Raw genomic sequence first — 26,039 nt, 5'->3', positions numbered from 1 at the left:
GTGTGTGAGCCTGAAACTCTTTAGCATGTAGCATCGCTGGTGTGTGAGCCTGAAGCTCTTTAGCATGTAGCATCGCTGGTGTGTGAGCCTGAAACTCTTTAGCATGTAGCATCGCTGGTGTGTGAGCCTGAAACTCTTTAGCATGTAGCATATAGCATCGCTGGTGTGTGAGCCTGAAACTCTTTAGCATGTAGCATGTAGCATGTACAGTATGTATCTATACAGTATTCACAGTAGTGCAGTTGATTTTACTGCAATTACTTACATGGAAAAAGATCAGAATCCCGAATATTTTGGGCAATATTGAAATCAGGATCATTTTCACGATTACGTCTTTTGGACCAGCATTTATTGAACATGTTTTGTTTTTAACTCTCCTGTTAAATATATAAAAATATCTTGTAATGTGGTTAAAAATAAACTGTTGTCCTGCACTCAATCTGTTTAAAACAAGAAATAAATAACTTTAGATACTAATATAAACTACAGTAATGAATCATGTTGCTTTACGTTATATGTTGATACTTTGGTCTGTGAGGCAGCTAAGCTAAGTACTTAAAGCTAATAATGCTGGTAGCCACCGTTAGCATGACTTAGCTTTAAAATGACACGGAACCTAAACCACTGACATAACAAGTTGCTATTATAATCAATAAGTTGGTTTACGGCAGGTATGTCAACAGAAAACACGCAAGAAACCAGACATCCATTACTTTTTGGGGAATTTAAAAGTAGCATCTTTGTGCTAAGTAGCAACTTTGTGCAAAGTAGCAACTTTGTGCCAAGTCGCAACTTTGCGCCAAGTAGCAACTTTGCGCTAGGTAACAAATTTGCGCTAAGTAGCAACTTTGCGCTAGGTGACAACTTTGCACTAAGTAGCAACTTTGCGCAAAGTAGCAACTTTGCGCTAAATAGCAACTTTGTGCAAAGTCTCAACTTTGTGCCAAGTAGCAACTTTGCGCCAAGTAGCAACTTTGCGCCAAGTAGCAACTTTGCACTAAATAGGAACTTTGCGCCAAGTACCAACTTTGCGCTAGGTAACAAATTTACGCTAAGTAGCAACTTTGCACTAGGTAGCAAGTTTGCGCTAAGTAGCAAGTTTGCGCTAAGTAGCAACTTTGCAGTAAGTACGGGTTAAATGTGTCGTAATTTCCTGTCTGACGGTGGAGGTCCTGCACCGGAGACGCCTCACAGTGGAGGTCCTGCACCGGAGACGCCTCACAGTGGAGGTCCTGCAGCCCGTCTGGAGCTTCTTCTTCTCCACCGAAAGTTTGGTTCCGACGAGATACGAGACGAAACGTTTGAGCGGGAAGTTGAAAATCTCCGCGAGGCTCTCGTCCTCTTCCCTCCCGTCCACGTCCATCGGACCGACGGTGACTTATTGAGCGTTTCAACACGCCGTCACCCGCTAGCCCCGGAATCCATCTCCAACATGGAGACTTCACCTGGACGCTCCGCCGGGACCCACTCTTTCTTGTTCTTTGTAAAAACCCTCAGCCGGAGGTTCTCCTCCACACGAGAGCCGAAGACTTCAGCTGTCGACACTCGGCTCCCGGGCCCAGAGGAAGCCGACCCCCCCACCCCTCCCCCCCGTTACAGACGTTACTGACGGCGGCGGAGGAAGAGTGACGAGACGCGACATGAGAACCTTAAGGACTTTGGGAAGTTGTTCGACCCCCACCAACCCCCCCCCCCCACAGGTCATTAGCGTCGCGGCGCCGTACGCAGTCACACTCCAGAACACGATACGCCCTCTGGAATCGCCGCCAGAGAAAGTAGGCATGGTGAGTGCAAACCTCAGAGGAGAGCAGCTGTTGAAAGACTTCACTTTGACCTCTGACCTCCGGAGCGCGGAAACAGGCAGGTGACGCACTCAAAGGTACGGAGGAATTACAAAATCCTGGAAATATGTGAATATGTGTTTACGGGGGGTGAAAAACAAGACGACATAAAACTGTCAAGACACAAGAAATAAACAATTTCCTCTCAAGAGGAACTCATTTAAAAGTAGCGTGGGGCATCCTCAGGGACTCCGAGAGCCGTTGTCATGGAAACAGACCCCCAACAATAAACCCCCCCCCCCCCCCCCCCCCCGGGGAGGTTTTGTGCTAAACGGGCCTTCAAAGTAAAAACTGATAAAGCCCCATAGAACGTGGTTTGACACGTCAGGTTTTTGTGACGGCGGAGAACATTTGCAGGCCGGAGGGTCGTCAGTAATGAGTTCTACATTCGTAGATCTATGGGAGGCCACACTAAACTGGGCAGGAAACTGAGGATCTGGTTTCAGCCTCTCTCTGTAAAGGGGAGGGGACCGTAGCCCCGCCTCTCTCTGTAAAGGGGAGGGGACTGTAGCCCCGCCTCTCTCTGTAAAGGGGAGGGGACTGTAGCCCCGCCTCTCTCTGTAAAGGGGAGGGGACTGTAGCCCCGCCTCTCTCTGTAAAGGGGAGGGGACTGTGGCCCCGCCTCTCTCTGTAAAGGGGAGGGGCCTGAAGCCCCGCCTCTCTCTGTAAAGGGGAGGGGACCGTGGCCCCGCCTCTATCTGTAAAGGGGAGGGGACCGTGGCCCCGCCTCTATCTGTAAAGGGGAGGGGACTGTAGCCCCGCCTCTCTCTGTAAAGGGGAGGGGACCATGTCCCCGCCTCTCTCTGTAAAGGGGAGGGGCCTGAAGCCCCGCCTCTCTCTGTAAAGGGGAGGGGACCGTGGCCCCGCCTCTCTCTGTAAAGGGGAGGGGACCGTGGCCCCGCCTCTATCTGTAAAGGGGAGGGGACTGTAGCCCCGCCTCTCTCTGTAAAGGGGAGGGGACCATGTCCCCACCTCTCTCTGTAAAGGGGAGGGGCCTGAAGCCCCGCCTCTCTCTGTAAAGGGGAGGGGACCGTGGCCCCGCCTCTCTCTGTAAAGGGGAGGGGACCATGTCCCCGCCTCTCTCTGTAAAGGGGAGGGGACCATAGCCCCACCTCTTTCTGTAAAGGGGAGGGGACCGTAGCCCCGCCTCTCTCTGTAAAGGGGAGGGGACCGTAGCCCCGCCTCTCTCTGTAAAGGGGAGGGGACTTTAGCCCCGCCTCTCTCTGTAAAGGGGAGGGGGACCGTAGCCCCGCCTCTCTCTGTAAAGGGGAGGGGACTGTGGCCCCGCCTCTCTCTGTAAAGGGGAGGGGACTGTGGCCCCGCCTCTCTCTGTAAAGGGGAGGGGACTGTGGCCCCGCCTCTCTCTGTAAATGGGAGGGGACTGTGGCCCCGCCTCTCTCTGTAAAGGGGAGGGGACTGTGGCCCCGCCTCTCTCTGTAAAGGGGAGGAGACTGTAGCCCCGCCTCTCTCTGTAAAGGGGAGGGGACTGTAGCCCCGCCTCTCTCTGTAAAGGGGAGGGGACTTTAGCCCCGCCTCTCTCTGTAAAGGGGAGGGGACCGTAGCTCCGCCTCTCTCTGTAAAGGGAAGGGGACTGTGGCCCCGCCTCTCTCTGTAAAGGTGAGGGGACCGAGGCCCCGCCTCTATCTGTAAAGGGGAGGGGACTGTAGCCCCACCTCTCTCTGTAAAGGGGAGGGGAATGTGGCCCCGCCTCTCTCTGTAAAGGGGACGGGGCTGAAGCCCCGCCTCTCTGTAAAGGGGAGGGGACTGTAGCCCCGCCCCTCTCTGCAAAGGGGAGGGGACTGTGGCCCCACCTCTCTGTAAAGGTTTTTTTTTTATTCTTTTTTCTTTTTTAATCAAGGTGTAAATTAAGTAAAGTTTTTCGTAAACGTAGCGAGGGAAATATCCGTTTTTGTAAAAATCGGTACGCAAAGACAGACGCCATCTTGGATTCACCAGCGCTTTAAAGACGGTGAAGTCAGTCACTAAGTGAGGCGTTAAACCGGCCAATCAGGGAGGACCTGACAGAGGAAGACACACCTGTAACATGTATTTAACATGTATTTTAAACACATTTCATTCAATAGATCCATTTGTTTGTATTTTATTTCCGAAACCTCTCGGCCTCTCAGCACGAGGTCAGACCGGCATCGTCTCCGAGGTTGAAAGAGCCGCTGGATGGACGGGGGCATGTGTGACGGGACTGTTCTTGTGAGCGTGAAATAACCCCCCCCCCCCCCCCCCAGTGGCCCCCCCATCAAAGGCAGCCACAGATAGATTTACAGGTGAAGTGCCTGGACCCTCGTGTCACGCAGGATCCTCCTCAGAACCCTTTCATGTGGCTGCGGGGAGACGTAAGGCTCACGTTGCTTCGTAAAGCTGCACCGTTCCTCGTTCAGTCACACGTTCACACTCTCATTGCTCTGATGCACCTCGTTGGCATGACATCCAGGAGAAAACTGGTTTCGAAAATCGGCGTCGCAACAGATCTGAAATGCCTGAATTGATTAAAAAAAAAAAAATAAATTGAAAAACAAAAAAGCTAAAAACTGCTTTAAAAAAAAAAGAATGTGGCTTTTTTTTATGTTGAAACCACTCAAATACTTATAAGACTAAAATAGCTTATTTTTTTTAAAAAGCGAAAAAAATAGGCTAAACAATCTGATGAAATTAAAAAAAAAAAAGTTAGAACCACTAAAATTGCTATTTAAAGGTATACAGGAGGATTTTCAGGAATTTTAGGAAAGAACCGCCCTCTCCACCTTTTGAAACAAGAAGGCCGTTGCTGGGCTAATCCCCCGCCGGAGGGCTTGATATTTCCTCACAAAGCAGCTCTAAGGCAGCACACTTGGTACACTAGAGGGTGTTCCATGGGTCCTAGTAGATCATTATGTAGAATCTGAAAGGTCTTCTTCATAAGCTATGTCAAAATACGTCTCCAGAGCCCAAAAGGTGTTTTTATGCACTTAGTGACCCTGTGACCTGATATGCAAATGAGGTCCTGGTCACCATGGTGCCCCTTCTCCCCAGGTGGAGTGTCCATGTGTGAAGTTTGGTGACTGTGGGCCCAGGAGCTGCTGAGAAATGAGGAGAAATGTTTATATGAAAATACATGTATTGTGCAACCATGACGAGCAAACTTCAGACCCTACCGATCTTCAAGGTCAAGGTCAGGTCACTTGGTGTACTGGAGGTTATCCCTGGAGTGTGTATCATGTGTGTATAACATTTCAGAGCCCTAGCTCAAAAACCTAGGTCTCCAGAGCCCAAAATGTGTTTTTAAGCACTTCGTGACCCTGTGACCTACTTAATATGCAAATTAGGTCAAGGTCACCATAGTATCCCTTCCCCCTCTGAGATGTATCCACATGTGAAGTTTGGTCACTGTGGGCCCAGGGGTTGCCGAGATATAGGTAGAAACGTTCCAACGGACGGACGGACGGACGGACGGACGTACGGACGTACAGACGTACGGACAGAGACTGTTTCAAGATCCCCCTTCGGGGCCTATCAGCCACGGCGGGGGATAATAATAATAATAATAAATGCCCTCCTATCTGCGCCTTGCCAGTAAGGCAGGCACATGAATAACCTATTAAAGCTGTGCAATATGAAAACCACAATTTTCACACCACAATTATCTAGAATCAACAATGTCCTCCACTACAAAGCGACGACGACGACGACTACTGATCGCCGTCGCTGGAATTAGCAACCGCGAAAGGCCGCGACACAACGGACCAGCGGTTTAATCTCCTTGATCGACAACAGAAAGTTCAGACACAAGCAGATTTCTGTCTGTGACGCCCGATAAGCAGAAACGCCGGCGAATGCGAAATAAGACGTGTCGGAAAACGAGCCGGCGTCTGTTTGTGCGGCGCGGCGCGGCGCGGCGGGGCGGGGCGCGGCCGCCAGCCTCTTCAAACAGCACATCAGAAATGGAAACCAGTTTCTTCACACTGTATTGTCCAGGAAACACAATGTGTTGATGTGACAACACAAGAGAATCGCACAGGCGTGTTGACTAAACACGGCCAAAGTGTCACAGTGGCAACAGGTGGTGTGAGAGCAACGCCAAGGTTAAAGTTGGCCGCCCGCGCCCACGGGCGCTAGTAGCTTTCCACTGACGGGAAACCTGCCGCAGCTTCGTCGCGTCAGCGAACGGCTCCGTCCGCTCGCTTTGGGTAGAGGGCTGTGCACTTCAAAGCCCCTGAACCTGAATAGGTGAATACACCTTTTTGCTGTATGACCCGACATGTAACAACGACCCGAATTGTCGTCAAATATAATGTAATAACACCTGAAATGTAATTAAACGAATGTAAAAAAAAAAAAAAAAGTAAAACTGTTGTAGCGTAGATCATATGGTGATGTTCTACATTACAGTATGTCTACATTATGTCATGTTCTACATTGCCCTCTGTAAGGATGTAGTAACATAGATCATGTGGTAACGCAGTGGAGGACTTCAAAGCTCACAGTGTGGATGGACCCTGAGACTGTTGTCATGTGGCTTTGATGTTTGTCTTATAGTGTGAGGTTGACATGTGACATCACTAACATGAAAGCTTTCAAGTTCAGCGGCTTTGATCTCAAGCATATTGTTTGTTGTGCTCGGACTCCGCAAATCAATCAACCATTGTTTTATCGAATAAGCCAAAAGCACCACGTCAATAATCGCCTCTCTGCCTTGCACAGAGAGACACAGAGACACAAAGAGAGACACAGAGTCAAAAGTCATTTCTAATTTGAGGAAACTGGATAACACAGAGATCAACAACAGCAGCATGAACCCTGCAGAGGAAATGTCCGGAGCAGGAGCCAGAAGCAGTAGTAAGCAGAAGTAAGTGTACATACAGATCATTGTGTGGAACGGCCCGGCTGTTCTACAATCCAAAACACCGGGAAAGTGATTGAACGTCCTTTTTGTCTGGATTCGTGTCGTCTGTCTCACATCTTTGCATCCCTCGTTCCAGCAAGGAGCAGAAGCCAGAGGGTTCTCAGGTGGACATGCTCGACGTTCCTCCAGAGTCCTGGAAGATCCCGAAACTGATCACGCTGCTCAAGGTATGGCGCCGTCACCCCCCCCCCCCCCCCCCCCCGTTGGTGGAGGACCTGAACAGCTTCACTCACCCTTTATTGGTGTTGTTCTTTGTATTTTCTCCAGAGAAGCAACCAGGCAGGCTCCGCCTTCTGTCTGGCCCACATCATGACCTTCGACATGAAGAAGGAGACGAGTCAAAAGGCCCTGCTGGAGGCCGGCGGCATCCAGATCCTCTGCAACCTGCTGGCGACCAATCACAGCGCCTGCACAGTGAGTGGGCGTGTCGGAGCTGGACCTGGACGGAGACGCGCAGTTGAAAGTCCTCTCCAGTCCACCTGCTTTGATTGCCGCTTCTTTTGTCTCTCGTTCATCACGTGATCATTGAATTTTGTTTTTTTTCCCCGTCACCAGATCGGATCTTTGAAGATCCTGAAGGAAGTCTGCCGCAACGAGCAGATCCACCAGACGATGGTTCAAATAGGAGCCTTGCGGCTCCTCGTCGCCTTGCTGGACTCGCTACTCAAGGACGTGAAGGCCTTGGCCGCAGAGACCATCGCCAACATGGCCACGACCCACGCCGCTCGGTCTGCGGTGCAGCAGCACGGCGGCATCGCCAAACTGGTGAAGCTGCTGGACTACGTTCCTCCTTCGGCCACGCCGAGCGCGGAGCAGGAGAAAGACGTGGAGGTGGCGGGATGTGGAGCTCTGGCGCTGTGGGGCTGCAGCGTCAACGCCGAGAACCGGGAGGAGATCCACAGGGCCGGGGGCGTCCCTCTGCTGGGACGACTCCTCAAGACCGCGCCCGTGGACATGCTCATCTCGCTGGTGGGAATCCTGCAGGAGTGTGCCTCTGAGGTAAGGTACCTGGCAGCCCTACACACACCGTCAAAGCTGCCTGGTAGGAATCGCTCCGGTGCTTCCGATGGGGTTTCTGCAGCGGCAAATACACGAAGTCGTTTCATTCGCTTCCGCGAAGACAATCCTGAGAGCGTCTTAGGGTTGTTTGAGGAATCCCAGGCACCAACAAGCAAGGCGCACTCACATACGAGCCTTGCTGGGATGGAACCGAGGCTGACCGATGGATCACTGATGGTCCCCGTCTGATCCGTTGGTCGAGCAGAACCAATAGCCTAGCGAGTCCCCGGTTGCACCACGTCTTCAAGTGGAAACAACCAGAGCTTTGTTGGAGTTTTGGGTGTTTGTTCACAGGACGTCGGTCCTCAGAGACACTCAAAGCTCAACTTTTTGACCCAAAGACAAACTTAACGCCCAGTTTCTGGTGTCTCTCACAGGAGCGCTACCGGATCGCCATCCAGACCGAAGGTCTGATCGTGGACTTGGTAAAACACCTCGGGACCGACAACAACGAGCTGCAGATGCTCTGCGCCAGCATCATCTTCAAGGTGCCCATTTTTTTAAAAGCTCCGGACTCAAACCTGTCTGCAGCGGAATCCATAGTCACGTCTATTGTATTTGTGTTTCAGTGTGCGGAGGACCAGCAGACACGCGACCTGGTGCGTCAACACAACGGTCTGGAACCTCTGGTGTCCCTGCTGGACAAAACACACAACAAGGAGCATCTGGCCGCCGCCGTCGGAGCCGTTTGGAAGTGTTCCCTCTGCAGGGAGAACCTGGACCAGTAAGCTGAGAATCACCTCGCAATTTGTTTAAGACTCAATATCTTGTCACTTCTGGTGAAGCTGGAAGGAACGGTGGAGCTTTTTTACCAAACGTCTGGTCGACCAGTCGGGTTCTTTAACTAGCGTGATGTTTCTACAAGTAGTTAACAAAAAGACCCTCGTCTACTAACTATTCAAGAGACGTGTTCACGGCTTTGAATTCACGAGTTGCATGACGTCTCGTGGCGCCACAAACACTGTCCACTGTTTTCACACCATCGCCTCTCGTTGCAGGTGCAACTTTGCACTTTTTGCTCCTTGGCGTCAATTTTTCCCAAGTTCGACTGGTCGACGGCCGATTTTCACGATTCGCTCTTCCTCGTCCACTACGCCACCTCGTGGCCATCTGTCATTGACGGTTCCTGTTCCCCCCCACAGGTTCCAGGAGTTCCTGCCGGTGGAGACCCTGGTGGGTCTGCTGACCGATCCGTGTGAAGACGTGCTGGTGAGCGTGACGGGAGCTCTGGCAGAGTTCCTCCAGCTCCCCGCCAACAGGGCCGCCGTGCGCAAGTGCAACGGCATCAAGCCGCTGGTCGGCCTGTTCAGCACGCAGAACAAGGTTTGTAGAATCTGAGGGTCGTCCTGCTTTGATTTGAAAATAACACCTCGGAGACTGAATCCGTTTCTTTCTGTGCTTCAACCAGGACCTGCTGGTGAACGTGGCGAAGGCGGTGGGGAGGTGTGCAGCCAACAAAGCAAACATAGGGTGAGTTTTTGTCCGTCTTGTGAACGTGCTTCACCCGGGGGTGGGGGGGGTGCCAGGTCTACCGAGATGTCAAGGCTTCTGCTTTGTTCCCGTCTCTCTTCAGGATCATCGAGCAGCTCCATGGAGTGAGGCAGCTTTGGTCGCTGCTCAACCACTCCAGTGCAGAAGTCCAGTCCAGCGCAGCGTGGGCCCTCGACTCCTGCATGGAGAGCGCCAAGGTGCGTCTATGTTTTCTTTTGCTCCATCACACATTGTGCAAGTGGACACTCAGGCTCCGTCTCCGTGGAAACGGGGGGGGGGGTCTTTTTGGTTGCCGCTGCCCATGCGCACGTGCAACAGGACCAACGGTGAACTTCCTCTTCCTCTGCAGGATTTGGGGGAAATGCGCTTCGTTTGCGGAATGGACCAGATCGTTCATCTACTGAACTCGACAAACCAGGAGGTGCTGGCGAGCATCTGCACCCTCATCACCACGTTGGCCAAGGACAAGGACAACCTGGCCGTCCTCAGCGACCACGGCGTCGTCACGCTGCTGACCAAGCGGACCGACACAGTAAGAGACGAGACAAACGGACTTCTTTACCGTTTCACAAACTGCTGCATGGATCCGGCTCCTGAGCAGAACCGAGTAGAGCCGGGGCGTCAAGGCCGGTCTCTGGTACCCACTAACATCCCGCCCTCTCCTCTCCGCAGACGGACAAAAGGCTGCGCGGCCACGTTGCCAAGACCATCGACCAGTGCGCCACGCTGGCCAGAAACCGGGGGGCCTTCGGCGAGGCGGTGGCGCCGCTGGTGGGGTACCTCAAGTCCAAAAGCAGCCTGGTCCAGCAGAACGCAGTCAAAGCCCTGTTCCAGTTGTCCAAGAGTCCCAGGAACTGCCTCGCCATGTACGAGAACGGGGCGGTGAAGGTCAGTGCCGGTCATCGGTTTCTAGATTCTCCAGTTTTCACAGCCCTTTGAAAAGTCTCTTATGGGTTCAGCTTTATAAAACCAAAACGTGTCAAAACGCTTCCCACAGCCGCTGATCGACTTCATGGGCTCCGACGACGAGGAGGTCCAGGACGCCGCGGCCGGCTGCGTGCGCAACATCCGAATGCTAGCGCGGGCCAACAGGGCGTCAGGACGGACCCAAGCCCAGACGTCCAAGTTCCCATAAGACACAGTTTGTTTTTCTTAAAAAAGTCCTGCAAACACGTGGAACCAGTCCGACCCTTTGATTGATACGAGTCTTCTTGTGTTTCTGTTAGATTCTCAACCGAAGGAAAGTCATGAGCTGAAGGAAAAAACGAATTGCCTTTCTGGAGTTCCAGCAGCAAGACTCTAATACCTGAAACACATAACGTCATACGAGCTGGAACCAGCAGATGGCGGTAGTGCTGCTTCAACTACTGTTAAACCCTAATGAAGAAGAAGAGCGTCTCCATGACAACAGACACTGGTCTCCTCCCTCAGCGACTCTCATCCACTTTGCATATTTTTTTCCAAAATATTTTGGGATTCACGAGGAAATTCTGGCAAAGCGTCCGGCGCCTCAGGAGGGGGAAGCAGTTTTTCACCGACACTGAGGTGGAGAGCTGCTGACCTGAACCGGAGAGGTCGTCGGGCGGTGGACGGAATACTTGGAGGACCTCCTCAACCCCACCACCACGTCTTCCGTTGAGGAAGCAGAGACTGGGTCCTCAGAGGTGGACTCGTCCATTTCCCAAGCTGAAGTCACCGAGGTTGTTGTGAAGCTCCTCGGTGGCAAGGCACCGGGAGTGGACGAGACTCGCCCAGAGTTCCTTAAGTCTCTGGATGTGCAGGGACTGTCGTGGCTGACTCGTCTCTGCAACATCGCGTGGCGGGCGGGGACAGTACCTCTGGACTGGCAGACCGGGGTGGTGGTCCCTCTCTTCAAGAAGGGGGACCGGAGGGTGTGTTCCAACTACAGAGGGATCACACTCCTCAGCCTCCCCGGGAAAGTCTATTCCAGGGTACTGGAGAGGAGGGTCCGGCCGTTAGTCCAACCTCGGATCCAAGAGGAACAATGCGGTTTTCGTCCTGATGGTGGAACACTGGACCAGCTCTAGACCCTCCACCAGGTTCTCCTGATGGTGGAACACTGGACCAGCTCTAGACCCTCCACCAGGTTCTCCTGATGGTGGAACACTGGACCAGCTCTAGACCCTCCACCAGGTTCTCCTGATGGTGGAACACTGGACCAGCTCTATACCCTCCACCAGGTTCTCCTGATGGTGGAACACTGGACCAGCTCTAGACCCTCCACCAGGTTCTCCTGATGGTGGAACACTGGACCAGCTCTAGATCCTCCACCAGGTTCTCCTGATGGTGGAACACTGGACCAGCTCTATACCCTCCACCAGGTTCTCCTGATGGTGGAACACTGGACCAGCTCTATACCCTCCACCAGGTGCTCCTGATGGTGGAACACTGGACCAGCTCTAGACCCTCCACCAGGTGCTCCTGATGGTGGAACACTGGACCAGCTCTAGACCCTCCACCAGGTTCTCCTGATGGTGGAACACTGGACCAGCTCTAGACCCTCCACCAGGTTCTCCTGATGGTGGAACACTGGACCAGCTCTATACCCTCCACCAGGTGCTCCTGATGGTGGAACACTGGACCAGCTCTAGACCCTCCACCAGGTGCTCCTGATGGTGGAACACTGGACCAGCTCTAGACCCTCCACCAGGTTCTCCTGATGGTGGAACACTGGACCAGCTCTAGACCCTCCACCAGGTTCTCCTGATGGTGGAACACTGGACCAGCTCTAGACCCTCCACCAGGTTCTCCTGATGGTGGAACACTGGACCAGCTCTATACCCTCTACCAGGTTCTCCTGATGGTGGAACACTGGACCAGCTCTAGACCCTCCACCAGGTTCTCCTGATGGTGGAACACTGGACCAGCTCTAGACCCTCCACCAGGTGCTCCTGATGGTGGAACACTGGACCAGCTCTATACCCTCCACCAGGTTCTCCTGATGGTGGAACACTGGACCAGCTCTATACCCTCCACCAGGTTCTCCTGATGGTGGAACACTGGACCAGCTCTAGACCCTCCACCAGGTTCTCCTGATGGTGGAACACTGGACCAGCTCTATACCCTCCACCAGGTGCTTGAGGGTGTTTTGTGGATCTGGAGAAGGTGTTCGACCTGTGGGGGGGTGGGGGGGGGGGGGGGGTCTGGAGTCCAGGGCCCTTTGTTCAGGGCTGTCTGGTCCCTGTAGGCCCAGAGCAGGAGTCTGGTTCACATTGCCGGCAGTAAGTCGGACCTGTTCCCAGTGCACGTTGGCCTCCGGCAGGTCTGTCCTTTGTCACCGGTTCTGATCATGACATACAAGGACAGAATCTCTAGGCACAGCCGGGGGCCGGAGGGGGGTCCGGTTTGGGGACCACAGGATCTCGTCTCTGCTTTTCGCAGATGATGCGGTTCTGCTGGCTTCATGGAACCTGGACCTTCAGCGTGGCACCGGCGCAGTTCGCAGCTGGGATGAAGATCAGCACCTCTAAATCCCAGGCACACGGTTCTCCACCAGAACCTGGAGGCTTACCCCCTTCAGGTCGGTGGAGTGCCCTTGTCCCAAGTGGAGGAGTTCAAGTATCTCGGGGTCTTGTTCACGAGTGGGGGGGGGGGGGGAAGATGGAGCGTGAGACCGTCAGGCGGATCGGTGCAGCGGTCCGTCGTGGTGAAGACGGAGCTGAACCAAAAGACGAAGCTCTCGATTTACCGGTCGACCTTCGTTCCTCCCCTCACCTCTGGTCACGACCCAGAGGTCACGACCTCTGGTCACGACCCAGAGGTCACGACCCAGAGGTCACGACCCAAAGGTCACGACCCAGAGGTCATGACCGAAAGAACCAGATCCCAGAAACAAGCTGATTTTTTGCCGTAGGGTGGCTGGATGCACCTTTAGAGAAAGGGTAGGGAGCTCCGTCACCCAGGAGGAGGAGCTCCGTCACCCAGGAGGAGCTCCGTCACCCGGGAGGAGCTCCGTCACCCGGGAGGAGCTCCGTCACCCGGGAGGAGGAGCTCCGTCACCCGGGAGGAGCTCCGTCACCCGGGAGGACCTCGCAGTAGAGCCGCTGCTCCTGCACACCCAGAGGAAGACCTGGGTCTGGCTCCACTGTAGTAATGTAGAAATATAGCAATGTAGAGTCTACAGTGTGGTAAAACTATGGTAGGGTAAAATAAAGTAACAGAGAACATAAAGTAATAGTTATAGAAAACATACGGTAGTGTGGAAATACAGTAATCCTGAGCCTGAAATGTCATTTAGAATAATGCAATAAAAAAACAAAATGCTAGGAGTCGTAGCGTAGATCATGGTCGTGTTTTATAGTACAGTATGGCTACATGTCCTCCATAACTGTGTGTACATTACCTTCTGTAAGCACATAGATCGTGTGGTAATGTAGAATACAGTAGAAATACAGTGTGGTAGAATTATGGTAGCATAACGTACAATCACAGAACAAACGATAATGTAGGAATACCATAATGTCAATATATGGCAATGTTGAACTTGCAGTACTGTAGACATATGGTCATAGAGAAGGTTATGTAGACATACAGTAATGTACAATATACAACGTTGCTGTAAAACTATGGTAGTATAAAATACAGTAACAGAGGCTGGAAATACAGTAAAGTAGAACACAAGATAATGCAGCAATGCGCTAATTGGGGAAGCACCGATACACTTCTGATCCAGATACCCGAATCTGGATATCTGCTGATACTGATACTATTCCGATACAGAGCTGTGTGCTTTCATATGATTATTATTATTATTGTTGTTGATTTTATACGAGGCACTAATAAACTGGTCTCTGCAGTAAAGTAACAAACTTAGGAATGTTTACGGCTTTGCAAACATTCACGTCGATACTTTGCGGCGTTTTGAGCATAAAATCCGTCCAAACGGCGACACGGCGTCACGAACAAGTCGGCTAGCACAACGGCGCTAGCTCCGCTAGCATGCTGAAGCTGGCTGCAAACTGTGGAATGGACTTCCGGACTCAATGACTCCGCGTCTTATTGCTCAGGAGAATCCAGTCCACATCTTGCAGCCGGAACAGGGTCGCCACAATCACGATGTAGAACCCGCGGCATTGTAGACATAGTTGTGTAGAACGTGAGCCGATGTAAATCCAACAATACATGGTAATGTAAAAAATACAATGGTAAAGAAACCAGCAGTAATTTGACCGCTATGCGACGGCGGGGCGACGGCGGGTCGTACTCTAAACATAGACGGGCTGTTTGACGTCGGCGTGGCATTTGAATGCGCTCTGATGGGAGGATGCAAATCCCGTCTTCTAAGTGTGAACGGTGGCGACTGTGGTGTTTGCTCTTGCTAACCAGCGAGCCAGGTGCGGTGGTCACTTAGCGCCGCAGGGCGAGGGCGGCGGCGGCGCTGCAGGGCTGTTTTTCCACTCCAGCGGCAGCAACAACAACAACGACGACGACAACGACGGGCAGAAACAACGACGGGACGCCGCCGAGGGTCGTGACGTTTTCTTGGGGTGACGAAGCGACACAAAGAGTTTTTCCATAACATTTACATGAGTGTTTAGACTGGCAAATGTCCCGCAGGTGGACGAGACGCCAGAGGGCTCTGGAGGTCCGGAACCTTCCCTCTGCCATCGCGGAAGGTTTGGGTTGGAATCCAGAACTCTTCTGAAGAAGAGCGGCGGTGAGCAGCGAGAAGCACCGAAGCCCCAACGGCGACGAACCGCCGGCAGGAGAGTTCCGGCTTCACTTCCCTCCGACTCCGACAAGAACTCAGATTTACACGTATTTACATACACTTGCAAATGTGGCGATCCTCTGGGTTTCAACTGGACGCATTTGCGTTTCTCCTTGATCCTTGCGTCAATGTTTCAAAATGACTCCGGGGAAGACGAGACAAGCCTCAAGTAGCTTCGGCTTGCAAATTCTAACGTCGGTGCCGAGCAGACGAAACAAATGAGGCGAGTTCAGGTTCTGCAGTGAAACCTGAGCTGCTGCCAGCCTGACGGGACGTTGTCCTTCATCCTGTCCTCCCTCGTCCTGTCCTCCTCCGTCCTGTCCTCCCTCGTCCTGTCCTCCTTCATCCTGTCCTCCCTCGTCCTGTCCTCCTTCATCCTGTCCTCCCTCATCCTGTCCTCCCTCATCCTGTCCTCCTGTATTCTGTCCTCCCTCGTCCTGTCCTCCCTCGTCCTGTCCTCCCTCGTCCTGTCCTCCCCCGTCCTGTCCTCCCCCGTCCTGTCCTCCTCCATCCTGTCCTCCTCCATCCTGTCCTCCTTCGTCCTGTCCTCCCTCGTCCTGTCCTCCCTCATCCTGTCCTCCCTCATCCTGTCCTCCCTCATCCTGTCCTCTTTCATCCTGTCCTCTTTCATCCTGTCCTCCCTCATACTGTCCTCCTTCATCCTGTCCTCCCTCATCCTGTCCTCCTCCATCCTGTCCTCCTCATCCTGTCCTCCTCCATCCTGTCCTCCTCATCCTGTCCTCCTCCATCCTGTCCTCCTCATCCTGTCCTCTTTCATCCTGTCCTCTTTCATCCTGTCCTCCCTCGTCCTGTCCTCCCTCGTCCTGTCCTCCCTCGTCCTGTCCTCCCTCATCCTGTCCTCCCTCATCCTGTCCTCCCTCATCCTGTCCTCTTTCATCCTGTCCTCTTTCATCCTGTCCTCTTTCATCCTGTCCTCTTTCATCCTGTCCTCTTTCATCCTGTCCTCTTTCATCCTGTCCTCCCTCATACTGTCCTCCCTCATACTGTCCTCCTCCATCCTGTCCTCCTCCATCCTGTCCTCCTCCATCCTGTCCTCCCTCATCCTGTCCTCCTCCATCCTGTCCTCCTCATCCTGTCCTCCTCCATCCTGTCCTCCTCATCCTGTCCTCCTCCATCCTGTCCTCCTCATCCTGTCCTCTTTCATCCTGTCCTCTTTCATCCTGTCCTCCTCCGTCCTGTCCTCCTCCATCCTGTCCTCCTCATCCTGTCCTCCCTCGTCCTGTCCTCCCTCGTCCTGTCCTCCTCCATCCTGTCCTCCTCCATCCTGTCCTCCTTCGTCCTGTCCTCCCTCGTCCTGTCCTCCCTCGTCCTGTCCTCCCTCATCCTGTCCTCCCTCATCCTGTCCTCCCTCATCCTGTCCTCCCTCATCCTGTCCTCCCTCATCCTGTCCTCCTTCTCCCACCACTGAATCAAAGGGATTTTTAGAAAATAATTACATAGATGATTTGTAATATCAGACATTCAGAGGCGGTGAGGAATGGTGGGGACGAGTATTTGGGCCCCACAGGCAGAAATATACATTTGCACATTTTTGCAAAATAACAATCCCACTTGGTGGTTTTATTTTGACAGTCAACCTAATAACAATCCCACTGGGTGGTCTGTCCACTAGAATGTCCCTGTTCTCCCAGTGTATGTTTAGAGGTCATTGTCCCCCGTGTGTCTGGTCGAGGGACCTGTTCCCTTCAGGAGACAAGTCGAGGGACCCGTTCCCTTCAGGAGACCAGTGGAGGGACCCGTTCCCTTCAGGAGACCAGTCGAGGGACCCGTTCCCTTCAGGAGACCAGTCGAGGGAGCTGTTCCCTTCAGGAGACAAGTCGAGGGACCTGTTCCCTTCAGGAGACAAGTCGAGGGACCTGTTCCCTTCAGGAGACAAGTGGAGGGACCTGTTCCCTTCAGGAGACAAGTCGAGGGACCTGTTCCCTTCAGGAGACCAGTCGAGGGACCTGTTCCCTTCAGGAGACAAGTCGAGGGACCTGTTCCCTTCAGGAGACAAGTCGAGGGACCTGTTCCCTTCAGGAGACAAGTCGAGGGACCTGTTCCCTTCAGGAGACCAGTCGAGGGACCTGTTCCCTTCAGGAGACAAGTCGAGGTCAGGAGACCAGTGGAGGGACCTGTTCCCTTCAGGAGACCAGTCGAGGGACCTGTTCCCTTCAGGAGACCAGTCGAGGGACCTGCTCCCTTCAGGAGACAAGTCGAGGGACCTGCTCCCTTCAGGAGACCAGTCGAGGGACCTGTTCCCTTCAGGAGACAAGTCGAGGGACCTGTTCCCTTCAGGAGACAAGTCGAGGGACCTGCTCCCTTCAGGAGACCAGTCGAGGGACCTGTTCCCTTCAGGAGACAAGTCGAGGGACCTGTTCCCTTCAGGAGACAAGTCGAGGGACCTGTTCCCTTCAGGAGACAAGTCGAGGGAACAGCGGTGACCTGATGACGCCAGTAGAATCCTTCACATGAGAGTTCAGCGCTTCACTGCGATTGTTAAGATAAAGAAGGGATCTTGGGAATATTTCCCACCTGGGTGTGAACTAGAGTGTATTCAGTCTCCCTTTCAAACCCCCACCCCCACCCCCCCCCCCCCCCCCGTCTGCCCCCCATCTGCCCCGATAACACGGTAATTAAGTGGGAGCTACTTGTCAAAAAGCCTGAGAGCAACACATTTCTTATTGGATTACAAGGTGCGGGGCAGGAATGCTGCTGGTAGCGGCCGCGGGGAAGCAACCGGGCTGAAAGCGAATGGAGGTCCCCCCCCCCCCCCCCCCCCCGTCTCGTCACGCCCGCTGAACGCCAACGCCAAAACACACCGCATGTGCCATTTGTTTCCAGAGTCAAAATACGCCACCGTGGGACTTCTGCCCGAATGTGAGCGTCTTTGTTTGAGTTCGCGGCGCTTAATCGACTGCTAATGTGCAGAGGACTGTAGCATATCAGACGGGCCGAGAGGCGCTGGCGTGACGACGGCAACAGAGGGATGGTTGGCTTGGTTCAACACCTGGAGGGGGGGGGGGGGCTCCGCGATGCGTTCGTGTGTTGTGGGACGAGGCGGCTCTGGACCAGCGAACCTCACAGTCACCGGCGGGGCAGAGAAACCCGAAGCGCTGCGATGTGGGCGGGAGAAGAATGGCGCCGTTGTCTCACCGCCAAGGACGATTCTGAAGAGCGCGATTCCATCGCAGCTTTCAAGGAGAGCAGAACGGGGAACACGGCTTAGCGGGAAACATTGCGCGTTACGCAATCACCCGGCAGGGCCTCGATGGGGTCAGTGGCCGGCCGGCGGGGTCACGTGACCTCGGGGGATATTTTCAGCATCGGCCGACCGACCTCGCCTGCACCGCGACACGAGAGTCAAACGGGTCGTCAGGCATTGTTTTCTGGGGGGACTTTAGCCGCTAGCGCTTCACTCAGAAGTCGCCGGAAGTTTGTAAAGTTCGCAATCGCAATGTTTCCGATGTTGAAGGCAAGCGTAGTCGCGAGGATCAGACATGAGTCGCTTGATGAAATACATGTTAAACTAGAGCTACATCTCGGTAGAAAAACGTAGAGCTACACCTGGTAGAGCGCACGTTGTCGTACGGAGTTAGCCTCGCTCGCATGGTAGCCGTTAGCTCATAGAGTTGCCAACTAGCCTGTCAGGAAGCTACGTCACTGTGTGAAACACTGAGCATCTCCATGGCAACAGATCTCCTTTGATCTCCTCTTTCATCCACTTAGTACGGGAAGTTTTTTTTCACAGTTTTTGGGGATTTATTACAAAACGTTTAGCCGCTAACGTCACAAAATCTACTTGATCATCCCTGAAGATTTCCTGTCGATCGGGTGAGTAGTTTTTGTGAAAAGTTGGTAAAAAACATACAAAAACAATTAACAAATAAACACATGCGGATGAAAACAGAAGATTCTCACACGTTTTGTTGGATTTAGGCCGTAAATCTGATCCCGGCAGTGGAAATGAACCTCCGTCTTTTGTCCAGTAGAATCTATTTCTCTATTTCTATTCCTCCGTCTGTTCCTCGTATCGCCGCTGCAGACGCGTCGTCTCACCATCGCTGCCTCCTGAACCATCGGTTCTTTGATGTCTTTTCCTCCCAAACACCATGACAACCATTCAAAACCATGTAGTACCTACGCCGGGCCTGCAGGCGGCGCTGCCACGCAAATAAAGCAACAACAAAAACCCAGATAAATGGACAAACCCACCTGGAGCGGGTCGTCCGCCATGTTGTTGTTGTTGTTGTTGTAACAACAAAAACCCAGATAAATGGACAAACCCACCTGGAGCGGGTCGTCCGCCATGTTGTTGTTGTTGTTGTTGTTGTCCAGCGACGTCATGGAGAGTGGGGGCGGGGTTTACAGGTTCGGGAGGCGGGGTTGATGACATCATCGTTTTCAAGCCAACGTCCGTCCACACGTTTCGTCATTTCTCCGCTCTGGATCCTGTTTTTAAAGAAAGAAAACAACAACGTTCATGTTGTGTGGCTGATCGGAGCAGAACGGTGACGTGGAAACCGCTAGCCTGAGAATGTTTGTCCAACTCTGGGGGGGGGGGGGGGGCGGGGCTTAGCCGAAGGTCGACGCAGTTTTGCCGGCGGTTCTTTTTTCAGAACGTTGTCTCGTCGGGGAAATTCCTCGATCACGTCAACGGACGACCCGGGCCGGAGAAACACCCCGGAGCCACGAGATAAGGGACGTTCAAATTGAGAGATAAATAAAGTTTGTGTGCGTTTGGGGGGAAAAGTTCGCAGAACAACTGGTTCTAGATTGAGAACTGGATTTTTCTCTTTTTTTTTTCATGCAGTCGGGTGACATTTAACGCTTCGACTGGTTCGTCTGTGTGAGAAACAAACACCGTCGCTGAAACAACAGACGGACGAGAGTTCCCAGGTGTGTGTGTGTGTGTGTGTGTTGTGTGTGTGTGTGTGTGTGTGTGTGTGTGTGTGTTTTCCTTTCTCCCTGCATTCCCCAGCATGAGGGAAAGTCACTGAAGTCTCTAAATGGCAATTGCCACCTGCACACCGCAAACAAAATGCCTACTGTGTGAACTCTGGGGGGGGTGGGGGGGGGGAGGGGAGGGGGGTAATTGGAGAGGGGGGGTGGGGGGGGGGTAGTCTGGGGGCGAGTCAACAACCCCGCTCACTCTGCTGACGCGCCGAATCTCACACTTTGGGAACGGAGGAGGCTGGAGGAAAGATTCAGCAGATACTTATCAGCAGCCGTTAGTGACGACAAACACTGTCACACACACACACACAACACACACACACACACACACACACACACACACACACACACACACACACACACACACACACACACACAGCCTTTATAGCCGAGGTTGAAAACGAGTCCATTCCTTCTCATGATGTTTACACACACACACACGCGCGCGGCGCACACACACACACACACACACACACACACACACGCACACACGCGCACACACACACACACACACACACAAACACACGCGCACACACGCGCACACACACACACTCACTCTCACACACACACACACACTCACACACGCACACTCTCACACACGCACACACACACACACACACACACACACACACACTCACTCTCACACACACACACACCACACTCACACTCACAAACACACACACACACACACACAGGCGTTCCAGTAAAGTAAGTTTCTTTTATATTTTTTGACAGTCGTTCATCCAGATGTGCCCCTCCCCCCTCCCCCTCCCCCCCTGCCCCCCCCCCCCCCCCCCCCCCATGGCCATCAGGGCCAAACATCTCAGCTCGCCTCCAGCGAGGTCTTGGCCCGGATCCAGAACCACAACACTTTATTTGAATAGAGCAGAAGATGGATGGATGAAGGGATGGATGGATGAAGGGATGAAGGGATGAAGGGATGAAGGGATGAAGGGATGAAAGCCCAGCAGGAGTTGAGGCCCGCCGGGGAATGTCTCTCATTAGATTTCATGTCGGATGAGTTTAAGAATAAAAATAGAAAAGTCAAAAAGTCACCAAGGCCGGGTCGGGCGGGATTATTTCAATATTTAAAGCAGCGGGGCGGCTCTACAGCGGCCCTACAGTGGCTCTGCAGCGGCTCTACAGCGGCCCTGCGGCGGCTCTACGGCGGCTCTACGGCGGCTCTACAGCGGCTCTGCAGCGGCTCTACGGCGGCTCTACGGCGGCCCTACGGCAGCTCTACGGCGGCTCTACAGCGGCTCTGCAGCGGCTCCGGGAAGCTTCCAGAACATCTGGCGGAGAGATGGAGGGAACGATAAAAGAGAAGACAAAGCTGGTGGAGGTGACGTAGCGCCGACGCCTTCAAACACCGTTTGGTATGAATTAGACTTTATGGCATTTCGTTGCTGCGTCAATCAATTAAATTCACTTTGTAATTTCAATATTTTCTGTAATTAATTGCGATCCATCGCATCGTTTTTCTCCTGGAGACTGAAGCTTGTAATGATTTATATATATATATATATATATAATGATAAAACCAGGGAATTAATGTCGACTTGGCACACAGAGACTATATTTAAATTAAAAGACTGTTTTTATAACGTAATTGAAGCTTTGTGTGAAACCGTTTCTGTAAAATAATAAAAACATGAATGAATGAAATACCGTCAGTCTGGTTCAGTGCAGCTCCACCACGTTGAGGAGTTTAATATTTATATTAACAAAGTTATGAACTTATTACATGAATAAGTTGGCAATAATATACTGTCTCACACACACACACACACACACACACACACACACACACACACACACACACACACCGGAGACAAAGAGTATAAACTAGTTTTACCAGTATTTCCTCCAGTCTTCTGGCTCCCGGTCAGCCAACCTGGCAACCCGCTGATGAGCCGCAGGATTACTGCTGTGCTCGTTAAATTCGCCTTTTCAAAGTAAAGCTAATGACTTTTACTTTCTCAGTCAGCCGTCAGGGAACTTTATAAAGTCAAACTTTCCGCCTGAACGTGACTCTGCCCGGTGTCGTTCTGCGCGCGAGGCCGGGAGGGCGGGAAACACTACCCGGAAGTAAACAACCGGAAGTAAACAACTGCGTTAATTACGTTTTTTTGTTTTTTTTTAACGACTCAAACGTTTCAAATCAATTGATTAAATCAACGCGTTATTTTTGACAGCATCAGGACGTTATAAAAGTCAGTATTTAGGTACAATTACCTAATTAAAGGTGCCAATAAGTCCATAAAATTATTATTTTTTTAAATCTGAATAAAACAGAAACACAGAGAAGAATCAGCTCGGACGACAAAACCTCTTTTTCAACACAAATCCACAAGAAATTCGAACATTAATGTTGAGATTCGTTCCATTTCGGTGATTTGTGAAGTTATAAACACTAAACGAGCTCCGATGTGTACGAATAACAAAATCAAGGTTGTTGTTTTTGTGTTTTTTTTTTTAATCCAGTCTTAAGTTTCTACTAATTGATTAATTTCCACGTTAAAAAGTGTAAATCCAGCCGAAGCCAATGAAGCAGAGACTTTCTATGAAACGAGTCTAATGAAGTTTATTGACACGAGGAGAAGATGGAGATAAATACCCTCACAACGAAACCATGCACATGTACAATATTCTATAGTGGACATAAATATTACATCATGTACTGGGGGGTGGGGGGGGGGTGGAGGGGGGAGGGTGGGGGGGGGGGGGGGGGTTCTGCTGGTTAACTTCTGACCTCCCAGGAGTCCCTGTGACCCGCCGGGGCTTTATAGTGCAAGAACGTCGGGGGGGGGGGGGGGGAGGGGGTTAATGGAATGCTCGACTGAGGGGGGCCGCCGGTCGCTTCAAGATGGCCTCCACCGAGAAGGACAGCGACTCCCCGGACGGCGACTTGCCCCCCACCTTCCCGTAGCGGTCCGTGGCGTCCTTGGCCGAGCCGTCCCTGAAGCGGCGGGCCGTCTCCTCCAACAGTTCCCTGCAGTAGGGCGATCGGGGGTCCGGCCCCAAAGAGCCCCCGCCGCCGCCGCCGCCGCCAACCCCCCCGCCGCCGCCGCCCCCCGCCGCCGGCCTTGTCGCCCAGCGAGTGCTGGATGAGGGAGTGGAAGGAGTTCAGTTTCACCGACGGCTTGGCGCCGTCCTTGCCCGGCCGGTGGGGGGGCTGGCCGGAGTTGTGGGGGAGCGCGGCGCCGGGGAACGTCTGTCCAAAGAGCCTCTTGGGCGGGGCGAAGGCGGAGCGCTCCCTCGCCCCGCCGGGGGCTCTGGGAGCGTCCGGGGAGTCTTTGGCGATGCCGGCGGCGCGGGATCCCTCCAGCTTAGCCAGAGCGGCGGCGGCGGTGGCGGTGGCGGCGGCGGTGGCGGCGGCGTCCTGCTCGGGCGGCTGGCTCTCGGCCGGCGCCGCCTTGGGCTCCCACACGGCGCCCGGCTTCATGTTCTGCACGGCGGTGGCGTTGAACAGGCACTGCTGGTACAGCAGCGCGTCGCCCAGGTTGGCGGCGGCGGCGGCGGCGCGCGGCCACATCACGAAGCCGCCCCGCGGCGCCGGCAGCGGGTAGTGGCGGTAGGTGGTGGCCACGCTGACGTTGGAGGAGATCAGCTCCACGTTGGCCGAGCCGGCCGGGTACGGCACCGGCAGGTCCAGGCAGCCGGCGCCCAGGAAGCCGCGCAGCTCCTTGGGCGGCGGCTCCTCCGCCGGCGAGTACGCCGTCTTGTAGGCGTTGTACTCGGCGGCGCGGTGCACCATGGCGCCGGGGAAGAGGCCGGCCTCCAGCAGCTCGCGCTCTTTGTACTCGCGCTCCAGCATGATGGTCTCCAGCTCCTTGTCGGCGAAGGCCCGGCGCTTCCTCATGCGGTCGCTGAGCGGCGGCGGCAGCGACGGGTTGGCCGACAGGAAGGGATCCTGCACCGGACGGTACCCTGCCGGAACAACCACAGCGTCAGGACAGCTAGCCAGGGGGGCCATACCGGCACCGGTATCGGGATACTGGTATCCATACCGGCACCGGTATCGGTATCGACAACACGCTAAGCGTGACCAGCGTCGCCTGCGAGACGAGCGATGTCTGTGGTTTAGAGTCCTTCAGTATTAAAGAGGATGTAAATTATATTCTGATCAAATATGATATAGTTTGTACAACGCCGGCAACTTCATCACCGGCAACTTCATCACCAGCAACTTCATCACCAGAGATATTTGGACTACAGAATAAGCCTGGCGTTGCTCAGCATGCAACTCCAAGCCATGCTACATGCGACATGCTAAAGAGTTTCAGGCTCACACACCAGCGATGCTACCTGCTAGCCTTCGGATAGCATTTGCATATGGAGTATGATATTTCTGGTATTTAAACAAGTACTGGTATCGGTATCAGGAAGGGGCTGCCGGTAGGTCCTGGTACTTGCAGCCCTACATTTGTCAGATACGCTCAGACTAAACTCAACACATCCTGAGCGTCAGTTGACGCGCGGCGGCGGCGCGGCGCCGTACCTTCCAGGATGCTCTTGGCCAGCATGGTGGACGGCCGGATGTGTCTCTGGTAGACGGTCCTCCGCTCCGCGGGAATCTGCTTCCCAGATATTCCTTTCTTGTCCTGCGGGAGGAGGACAGGGGGCCGTCAGGACATCAAAGGAGATCAGATCAAAGGAGATCAGCCCGCAGCCCGATGTGGGTTTGGGGAACGTTAGCCAACATCCCGACGGCAATGAGCCGCTGGAAACACGAGTCCCGGCTTCCAGCTGGCCAGTGTGTGTGTGTGTGTGTGTGTGTGTGTGTGTGTGTGTGTGTGTGTGTGTGTGTGTGTGAGAAAGTCATTTCCATTAAATCTTGCTCAGCAATAATTTGACACCTAAAACAGAAGTGCAGCTGGACGGAAGTGAAGATATTAGAATTTTAAAGTTCAAATCATCACAAGACGTTTCAATAAAATGTGAAATTTAACATATTTGTCTTTTTTTTTAAAAGTCTATTTTTGATGCTTTGATGTTGTTTGCGGGATCAATAGTAGAACAATAAAACCCTGAACTTCTGATTCACATTTATTAAAAAGAACAGACAGAAAAAAAAAGTTTTAAAATGTAAAACAAAAAAGAAGAATTCTATTTACATGTTTTAGATATGGAGATATAATGACGTCACGACAGGGTTACTGGGACATTAAAATAATAAAACAAGTGTTTCTCTGCAGTGAAACGAAGAAATAAATGTCTACTTTCCGGGTAAATAAATTAAAAAAAACATTCTCAGAGGTTCGAACAGACTTTTTGTTCCTCCAGCTCTCGTTTCATTGGAATATTTATGTGACACCGTGCGCGTGCCAAAAATAACATTGATTTAAAAACACAAACGAGCGCAAACAAAGGAGGAACGACGATTCTTCAGCGGAACGAAAGAAAGGAAAAGATTTAAATAGTGGCGCGTCAGACCAACGGGAAAAACTTCAGGAGCTTCTGCAAAGTCAACAAGTAAAACCAACAGACTGCGGCTGCAAACTGGTTTGAACGTTTGTAAAGAAATAAACGAAACACCGAGACTCGTTCTTCATTATTCCAGAGTCTTTTCGGCTCCCTTCACTCTGTCACGAACTAATAGTAAACAAATAAACAACAAGACGTCAGAACTTTGCAAGAATCCTTCTTATAGTGAATAAAAGCGAACCACGTGACGTCACAACGAGACAACGTGAAACCGGTGATGAACGTCCTCCGGATGAAATCGTCTTAAAACGGCTGAGTTCTGCACGGAGGCGCTTCAAAGGGGAATTACGCGACTTTTATTTTGGTACAACTGAGAATCGTCTGAGGACGTGAAGGGAGACTGAACCTGGAAACGATCTGCTCGTTTTAATCCGGAACTTTTCACTCCCGCGCGGTGTTTAATGGCCCTTTTTGGTTTTTTTAAATGCTCTTTGATTTTCTCAATATATAGTTTGATTTCTATGATTTTTTCAATGCAACGTGATTTATTTGCCTTTGCGGCGCAACTTTGAATCTGAACGGCGCAACGTGAACAAACGCGCCGTGCGTCATGACGCACGACAGAACGTGTAGAGTC

General features: G+C 52.6%; 2 protein-coding genes across 2 annotated transcripts in view; one reads left to right on the top strand and one right to left on the bottom strand.

Annotated features, from left to right (window-relative positions):
• Nucleotides 1–1,781: 1,781 nt before the first annotated feature.
• Nucleotides 1,782–10,423, top strand: LOC308147900 (outer dynein arm-docking complex subunit 2-like; the record flags this gene model as incomplete). The annotated part of the gene is made up of 12 exons (XM_080521285.1): nt 1,782–1,864; nt 6,815–6,905; nt 7,006–7,152; nt 7,294–7,737; nt 8,175–8,285; nt 8,367–8,521; nt 8,940–9,120; nt 9,206–9,267; nt 9,371–9,485; nt 9,638–9,820; nt 9,961–10,176; nt 10,286–10,423. 12 exons carry the CDS (start codon nt 1,782–1,784, stop codon nt 10,421–10,423), a joined length of 1,926 nt encoding a protein of 641 aa, XP_080377411.1.
• Nucleotides 10,424–22,798: 12,375 nt separating this feature from the next.
• The window catches only part of LOC308147901 (doublesex- and mab-3-related transcription factor 2-like), a gene marked incomplete at its 3' end in the record, with an annotated part of 4,485 nt that continues 1,244 nt past the window's right edge, over nt 22,799–26,039 (bottom strand). The window contains 3 exon segments of the mRNA XM_080521286.1: nt 22,799–23,050; nt 23,052–23,905; nt 24,477–24,579. Of these exon segments, the coding sequence (XP_080377412.1) occupies nt 22,799–23,050; nt 23,052–23,905; nt 24,477–24,579 (1,209 nt within the window).

Source organism: Blennius ocellaris (assembly GCF_963422515.1).
Source record: "Blennius ocellaris genome assembly, contig: SCAFFOLD_209, whole genome shotgun sequence".
NCBI classification, from domain to species: domain Eukaryota; kingdom Metazoa; phylum Chordata; class Actinopteri; order Blenniiformes; family Blenniidae; genus Blennius; species Blennius ocellaris.
Note: the sequence above shows the minus strand (reverse complement) of the source record. Positions and strands in the feature narration are given on the sequence as shown.